At 43.9% G+C, this 9347-nt stretch overlaps 1 protein-coding gene across 1 annotated transcript in view; it reads left to right on the top strand.

Moving 5' to 3' along the window:
- The first annotated feature begins 470 nt into the window (after positions 1-470).
- The window catches only part of LRRC75A (leucine rich repeat containing 75A), a 215985-nt gene continuing 207108 nt past the window's right edge, over positions 471-9347 (top strand). Inside the window, exon 1 of the mRNA XM_018554992.1 lies at positions 471-774. Coding sequence (XP_018410494.1) covers positions 502-774 — 273 coding nt within the window. The 5' untranslated portion in view covers positions 471-501. The remainder of the gene's footprint in view (positions 775-9347) is intronic.

The raw sequence follows: 9347 nt of genomic DNA, 5'->3' as shown, positions 1-9347 counted from the left end.
TCCCCGGACCCCCCAGCCCGGACTGTGCACACAAGTTACCAGGAACCCCCGGGCACTTCGCTCGGATTCCCATCGCCGGGAGTGTGCTGAGACTTTTCCCCGACCAGCTCCGTGTAGCAGGCGATCCCTCCTCCTCCTGTCATTAGACGGCTCAGCGCTGCTTCATAGGGACATGCAACAGTTCCCCGGCTCGGGGGCCATCGGCGGCTGGTGATATGACCCGGGGCATGCTCCATTGTACGGGGAAAGTTGGAGGGGGCTGAGCCGTGCTTCCAGAGCGGAGTACCCGGACCGTGTGCACCGATAACACCGATCCGATGTCAGAGGGATCCACCGCCAGGTACACTGGATGATGCCGGAGTGACTTTCTGCCTGCGGACCTGTTGAATCTCTCCATCCGCCTCTTCTACAGGAGGACGGTCACCTGCACCTTCACTCTGTGTGACCACCCCCCTCTCGGATCATTTCGGATGCATCTCCTGGGGGATCATTCATACCATCATGGGCACCAAGCAGACCAAGGTCTGCCAGGCTTCCAGTGCTGGAGGGGAAAGCCCTCAGCACCCCCCGGGATCCCGGAGGAGCACCCCGGCCAGGGACAGGGGGGACTTCTGGTCTTCTTTTGGGGTGAAATCTGGGGATAAATTGGGGAAGAACGTGTCGGGCGGTCTAGCTCCTTATCACAGGAGGAACAAGATGATCCAGGATATGATGCAGCTGCTGAGGCAAGGGAGGCAGGAGGAGGCCACAGAGGTGTTGAGGCACCTGAGACAGGTAAGTGCCCCAGAACATGAGCCACCAGAGGAGGAGGGGGGCATGACATAGAAAAGTAAATGTTATGGTTGTAACTTATAAACTGGACATTAAACCCATCATTTTATCACAGCGAACTACATTCCAGGTGTTCAATGTCTTACAGAAAATACTGTCCCCTGCCAGGAGCTGCACTTTGCAGAAGCAGTGGTCTCTCTGTAGAGGCCTGACACGCCCCTCCTGAGTCACAACAATAGCTTTGCAATTAGCTAAGTTAATGCTTCCCACTGATTGGAGAGCTCAAATAGTCTGTGGGAGCTTTGCTATCTGCATAGAAGCAGTGATCTCTCAGTGGAGGTCTCGTACACCCCCCTCCTGAGTCATATCCACAGCTTTGCAATTAGCTAAGCTCATGCTTCCCACTGATTGGAGAGCTCAATGTCAACAAATAGTCTGTGGGAGCTTTGCTATCTGCATGGAAGCAGTGATCTCTCAGTGGAGGTCTGGTACACCCCCCTGATGAGTCAGATATGTAGCTCTCCAATCACCGAAGCTCTGTTGGACCTTTGCTATCTGGATGGAAGCAGTGGTCTCTCTGTGGAGGTCTGGTACACCCCCCCCCCCCCTGCTGAGTCAGATATGTAGCTCTCTAATGAGCTAAGCTCATTCTTGCCATTGTTTGGAGAGCTCCAACTCAACAGGTAGTCTGTGGGGCATTTGCTATTTGCAAGGAAGCAGTGGTCTCCCTGTGGAGGTCTGACACGCCCCTCCTGAGTCATATCCATAGCTTTGCAATTAGCTAAGCTCATGCTACCCACTGATTGGAGAGCTCAATGTCAACAAATAGTCTGTGGGAGCTTTGCTATCTGCATGGAAGCAGTGATCTCTCAGTGGAGGTCTGGTACACCCCCCTGCTGAGACATATCTGTGGCTCTCCAATCATCGAAGATCTGTTGGACCTTTGCTATCTACATGGAAGCATTGGTCTCTCTGTGGAGGTCTGGTACACCCCCCTGCTGAGTCAGATATGTAGCTCTTCAATCAGCTCATGCTTACCACCGATTGGAGAGCTCCAACTCAACAGGTAGTCTGTGGGGCATTTGCTATCTGCAGGGAAGCAGTAGACTCTCTGTGGTGGTCTGACACCCCCCCCTCCTGAATCACATCTGTCACTCTGCAATCAGCTCATTTTTCCCACATGTTGGAGAGCTCTGACTCAACAAGGAATGTGAGGGACTTTGCAGAAAGACCACTGCTTCCCCAGAAATGCTGGCAGTGGACCAACTCTACCTCATGCTGGCAGGGGACAGGCTTTTCTACTTAGGCTGTGGCTGGTTCCTAAAGAAAACTTTGAACACCATCCCTGGAATTCGTAAAGAACTTCATAGACACTCATTAGAAATCTTTCTCCTATCAGAGCAACAAATGGTGCAACTCATATAAGTGTCTGTAAGCTGTATATGAGAATTGTCTGTGACGCAATCCTTCCACAATTTCCTCCACCATGGAAGAATTCTTTATTATTTACCTTCACTTTTCTTAATGCTGATATAATGGCAAGTCTTAATGAATTTGATGCAGCCACAGAGCCAGAATGGAGAAGTGTCACACATAAGAACCCCCCTGTCACACACGTCAAAAATAGCAAGGAGACTGTTGTGCGGCTTTCATGAATTTGGCGCAGGACTTTCTAATGCAGCCATAAAAGTGTCGTACGAGCTCTATTGAGTGTTATGTTTTGTTGACCTGGAACGTGTTTAGCTGATTTAAAGGGAATGTTCATTTGAGCTTTACTTTGTAAATACTGGACAAGGAAAGTGATGATGAGCAAAGTACAGTGACTGATGATCGTTGATTGGTCGCTATAAGTTATCGCAGGATCTGTGAGATATTGGCACAGAAGATTCTGGCATTGGAAGCCTTCATGCTGTCATTGTCAGCATGGATGTGCAATAGGGGATCATTCTCTACGCCTCCTGTGCTGGGATCCGGGTACCAAAAGACACGTCATGATGTCATTATTTATCACTTTGTACATTGCACTTATTAAATACTCATGCCAGTAGAAGGCTGACTTGAAAACTGATGGATGTACACTCATTGGACCCTCATAGTTTCCCTATTTCACTGGTCCTGAAATTACACTTTCACCATTGCTGATCATATTGGACGTTCTGATAACATTTCCCAGTTTAGCTCAGATCTCTTATAAAGCAGACACCATCGTCCCTGTGTGATCATGGGCTCTCCCTACCCCACCGTCATATGACCGCTTGTAGTTTTCAATATTAAACCAAGTTCTTTATTTCTCCATATCAACCACTTAATTGAAAAATCAAAGGAAGGCTATAGGGCGGATGTGTTACAGGAAAGGTCAAACGAGGTAACTATCCCTACACGACGTTAAATGATTCATTGTAGAAATCTTCTCCCAAACGTAATCTAATAATTAGGACTCCAGGGCTCGATCATCCAGACACATTGGGCATTCTGTTTGATGCGTCGAAGGTGTTTATGATTTTTTTATGTTGTCGTTTTCATGTGAACTCAGCGCAGATTTCCTGTACATTTTAAAAACATTCACACTGGCTGGAAATGTGAGCAGTGCTGGGGAAACCCGGGGCTGCAAGAGAGGATGGAGGAATGATGTAAGTGCAGGGATCCCCCAGCACATAGACAAAACACAGCAGCAATAATGTCTGCAAGAGTCTATAACAAAGCTGATCAGCAAGCCGATGTAAATCACATGTAAAACCCAAGAGGCACCAGGACTTTCTTCAAATAAAACCCAATCACAATGCCAAGTACAGAGCATGCATGTCAGAGCTTTAGGAATAATCAGTATTGTATTATACACCTTATCATCATCTTCACTGTGTTCATAGCTTCTACAAAGGATTTTTTGAAACAATAGTATATTCCAATACTAATATAGAATATTCAAATAATAATATAGTGTTTTCCAATAATAATATAGTATATTCCAATAATAATATAGTGTATTCCAATAATATAGTGTAATATATTCTAATAATTTAGTATATTCCAATAATAATATATTAAAAAAAAGTATAATATAGTATATTCCAATAATAATAATAATATAGTATAATATAGTAAATTCCAATATTATAGTATAATCTATTATATACCAAGTATGAATACCCGCATTGCTAGTCTGGGCATAAGGGGGATCGGGGGGTGTAACAAAGTCTTTGACCCATATAATATTATATTATTGTAAAGTCAACTGTGAAGGAAAGAATGTTATTCGGATCAGATCACAGACTATCTGTAAAAGGAATATCTCAAGTAGATTCATATTCCATTCAATTAAAAAGTCAACTTTTTTAAATGAAAAAATAAATGTGCACAGCTTAATAAAAGAAGAAATCTGCATTTATTATTTTCTAGCATTGGAGCCAGTAAAGCATTGCAAATGCAAACAATGGATCACAGGTGCAATGCTCTGGCTCCTGCAAATTCTCTTTTGCATCCATGTCCGTACTGAGGTATAGATGTAAGTCGATGGCGAGACCCCCGCACTCACAGCAGTCCCGGCCAGAGAAGAAAAAAGTGGTGCTCGCAGTGATGAATTACCACGGATGGCGCCGTGCAAACACAGGAAAGTCAGGAAATCACCAGCACTCAGTAGTAAAGATAAATATGTCCCTTTTATTGGAAAGAAAGCATCACAGACATCCAAATAAACCAACGTTTTGGGGCAGGCAGAAAGATGTGGAGTACTGAGGTATAGACATTCAGTAACATGGACTGGTAGAAGAATGAATGGGACTACAAGTGCGGTGATGTCACCACACTTGTATTGCAGTGAGAACTACAAGTCCATCTGCCTGATGGGACTTACAGTTTCTCCATTTACAGATCCTGTCAAAGGATCTGTGAATTGATGACGCGGCTGTGTGGGCGGAGCAGTAGCCTGCGGGAATGAGAGCCCTGCGATTCAGGTAAGTTTTGGGGGCATGGACAGGATGGGGGGAGGGGGGGGGGTTGCCAATTTGACCATGTTTCATGTTCCAAAGGGATTATGTATTCCAGGGATAAAGCAGTGGTGTTAGAAAATTCAGGTGTATGTAAACCCCAAGAATGAACTTCTATTATTCGTTGTCTTTTGGTCTGTTAAATAAACTGAATTGTTATATTGGTTTATAAATGCAAATAGAACGCATCCTGCAAGAAATCTAGTGAGCTGGTAACTTCCTTCTCACTCTCAGCTGATGATTTTTTTTTGTCAGCATTGTTTCCAGTTCTCTCTGTGGACTACAGAACATCTTCCAAGCTTATGGAGAGGCGATGTTCTAACATACTTCCTGTCCTTGGGTGACAACACAGCTCCTCCACAAATACAGCATAGCGAGAAAGTGTTGTCACCCTAGGACAGGAAGTGCATTACAGGCAGGATCATAAAGGGAAAAATAACACTAAAGCAGCCACCACATCTATGGATATATGGACTCCGTATGTATTTTATTTATTACAGGTAATTATATAGCACCGTCAACTTATGCTGCGCTATGTGTATTTCACGTTCACATCAGTCCCTGCCCTCAAGGAGCTTACAATCTAAGGTCCCTATCTCACATGCGCATGCGTTCTAGGACCAGTATAGACAGGAGCCAATCAACAGACCAGCGTGTCTTTAGAGTGTGGGAGGAAACCGGAGTATCTGGAGGAAATCCCCACAAGCCTGGGGAGAACATACAAACTCCATGCAGATAGTGCTCTGAGTCACCTGACCTATCTGTTCTTAGGTTTAGATTTGATTTAAAGTCTAACAGGGTTATTCACAAAAGGGGTGAAGGGTTTGGAGGAGGCAGGAGAAGTGAACAATCTAGGACAACATAGCTGATTTGGAGAAATTCTCCAATTCAGTTCACTTTCCAGTTGTGCTTTGTAGTCCTAGATTGTTCACTTCTCCGGCATTCTCCAAACTCTTCACAAACAAGCATGGAGATGTCACCGCACTTGAAACCTATCCATTGTTCCTCTCGTCCCTGCTACTGAATGTCGGCAGACAAGAATGGGAGAAAGAGTCTGCAGGAGTTCAGAGCATTGCATCCACAATCCACTGATCACAGTTGCAATGCTTTACTGGCTCCAAAGCAAAAGAATAATAAATGCACATTTTTCCTTTATGAAGAAGTTCCTATTCTCTGTATATCATTTCTTTAATTGTCCCAGGAGCCTATCAGAATGTAGCAATTAGAAGAGTAGATATGCTGTACATCAGCTGATCCTTGACGGCAATGTGCATGGCTTGCAACAGGGAGATGAGGATCAGTGTGAGGATGATAAGAAGTGCTACGGACCATTGAGTGCGCTTGCTATCGCACACAGTGACTGTTTTCTACGTGAACAAGCTCCAATTGTCTTTTTTTACCGCAAAAAGATAATGAGTATTTTTTTCTCTGCCTTTGGAAAAAACAAAATTGTCATCTCTGCAGTACGTGCTGTTGATGGTGGGAATGGATAGGTTTTGTTTACAACACAAAACTGTTTTCTGTCTTATGGTTATAAAAAATAAACCTTTGCTCTATGTGTTAAAGTGTATTTCCACTTTTGCAGCCAGATTTGAGAAAACCCCTCTATCAGGGGAATTCAGAAAGAGTGTGTTTGAGACACATCAGAAAGGTGTATCGGGGTTACAAGAATAGTATTGTTATTTGTGCCAAATTCATGTACAAGGGTGCATAGTAGGGATGCACCGTTACTGGTTTTTCAGTTCCGAGTATCGACACTTTGCTTTCGGTATTGTCGATACCGAGTACCGATACCAGTGCTTTTGCTGCCATGGAGCCGGCTTCCCGCGGCAATCTGATTGCCCGAGAAGCTGGCTCCATGTTTTCTGGCCGACTTCCGATTGGCTGAAAGCCGGTTTCCCAGCCAAGCACAATCAGCATCGAGCCCGCTTCCCGGCCAATCAGGAAGCCAGGCGGCGAGTAATGACACGGCTCCCAGCTTCCCGATTGTCCCGGAAGTCGGCTCAATGCTGATTGGCTGGGAAGCCAGCTAACCGTCCAATCAGCATGGAGCCAGCTGTTCAACCGGCTCGATGCTGACTGGCCAGAAAGCCAGCTTCCCGGCCAATCAGCATGGAGCCGGCTTCCAAGCCAATCAGGAAGCCGGGAGGCGGATCATTACACGCCATCCAGCTTTCTGATTGCACGGGAAGCTGGCTCTATGTTCCCCTACAGCACTACTGGTCAGAGGACATCTTCCTCTGACCGAAATTTCTGGTATCGGGGAAGGTATCGGAGCATTTGGGCGAGTAGGAGTACCCAAATACCGTACTTGGTATCGGTATTGGTGCATCTCTAGTGCATAGCATTCATTAATGTGGCACAAGCCTGTGACATTGGAGCTGGTTCGCCAGACAAATTTTGGGACATATATCTGCACACTGATAAAGTACATAGATCTCTGTGCAAAGAGTCGCATATGTGTCTGGCATTTCAGGTGGATCCTAAGTTTCAAAGAATATGGCACCTGAGGTATGTGTGGCATACTGCCACAGACATATACAATATGAACGTGCACCAGACTTATTATGCCAAAAATAGTTGGCCTTTCTTTGCATCACTTTTCTTATTAACTGTTGGAGCTTTTTTGTTGAATAAGTCACATGCACAGCAGCAGAATAAAATATGGCGCAGATAGGAACAACATGAATTTGGCATTTTAGAAGTCCGGAAATCGGTGCAGCATGTTTTAGAATTTGCTGCAGAATTCTGGCGCAAATGGGCGCAAATGCGATATTGAATTCCCCTGTATATGTCTATGTGCTCCCATTCGCACAGCATGCCGAAAAATAATAGAACAAAATATATATATCTACCTCTTAGATGTTTTGCTGCAGTATGCAACATGGCTTATTCCGGGTTTTTTTTTTGCTGAGCACTCTTACAGTGATCTGTCCTTATAGAAAAACTAAAGCTGGGTATGCATGGTTCGAAGTATAGCCTAATTTAGGACTAACATTTGAAGATTGTGTTTCTGTCATTAACTTCATTAACATTCAATGCAGAAACGAGGGTTGTAGTCCCTTAACCCTGTGTTAGGAGAAACAGTGTTAAAATCTACTTTACAAATTAAAATTGAACGTTCCCCGCCCCCGCGACCACGCGCGTCGCCACGTAAACACGCGTCGGGTGCGCCTACGTATGAAACCGACGAACGCGCTACACATGTTCCGTGCACGCCGGAGTGAGAGGAATAATTCTAGGGTATCTTTAATTGATGACCTGTGGGGGCTTTTAAAGTGTCTTCCATGGACTTTTTAGGGTACTGCAGTTATTCGCCGTTTCACGGTCGCACACAATTTGTAAACTGGGCATGTTGGGTATCGTTTTACTCGTTGTAACCTCATCTTTTATATTCATTAAAAAAATGGGTATTTTATTGTGTTCTGGGGCATTTAATTAAATTTGTCACTAAATTATGGGGTTTAATAATAAGGAGTTGCGCTAATATTGCGCTACATAAAAATTTGCAACTACCACCATTTTATTCTATAGGGTCTTGGCATTCAGAAAATATATAATGTTTGGGGGTTTTAAGTAATTTTCAGGCCTAACATTTGGAATATAACATGGGTGCAAAAAATGGAAAAAAAAGGCCTCAGAAGCCAAGAAACCCAAACCCAAGCAAAAGCAATTTAAACTGCAAGTTTACAACTGCAAACGAAATATTTTTTTAGCTTATGCGATGTGAATGGCAACATGTAACAAATACAAAATAGGTGTTATCCCAATTTGGCAGCAAAAGTGGAAACGCACTTTAAGGACAATAACTTCCTGTCTGTTTTGGAAGATGTGCAAGGTTTTGGATGATGCAAATATTGTGACACCTTGTGCTTTAGATGTCGTGGTCATTTAAAATGGAAAGTATGTAACATGATACAGAGACAGGAAGACCACTGTCACCCCCCTGTGATTGCTCAAGCATGTTGCAGTTGCTCATAATGAAATTCTGCAGAGTCTGTCTTTCCCCCACTGCCCGGTCAAATCCATCAGCAATACTTAGAAAACAAAAATGAACTTTGAACAGATGTGTGCACTTCAGACCAGACTCATGGTTTCCCAAGATAAAAGTCATATTTTTCACAAAGAAAACCATTTTATTACTACTTTTCTTGCAGCAACAACAAAAACAATGTTTGTATTGATTATCCAGCTAAGCTAAAATATTATTCATTCATTTTCATCAGAAAACTTTGGGAAACTGAAAAATTTTCTCCTCCTGACCAGTGGCTGATATTTCATGGTTCCTTAAAGTGACGTTAAAGGCAATTCCTCCTGCCCCCTCAATGCTGTACCTTATTTGATGCCTCTTGATCCAATCATCTTCTTCATTCCACTCGTTTGCAACAATCCCTCCAGCGCTGGTGCCAGCCTCTGATCCAGCGCTAAGACTCCTCGTGTCCCATGGTGTCGGAAATGCAAAAACGCACTGCACTGCAGCTAACATACTGACAGTAGGGCTGCAGCTAACGATTATTTTCATAATCGATTAGTTAGCGGATCAAAAAAAAAAAAAAAAAAGACCCAAGGAGGGTCTACTATTTTGTTTTATTT

This window comes from Nanorana parkeri, unplaced genomic scaffold, assembly GCF_000935625.1.
Source record: "Nanorana parkeri isolate BGI_ZX_2015 unplaced genomic scaffold, ASM93562v1 scaffold181, whole genome shotgun sequence".
NCBI classification, from domain to species: Eukaryota; Metazoa; Chordata; class Amphibia; order Anura; family Dicroglossidae; genus Nanorana; species Nanorana parkeri.
This window is presented reverse-complemented; position numbering and strand designations above follow the sequence as displayed.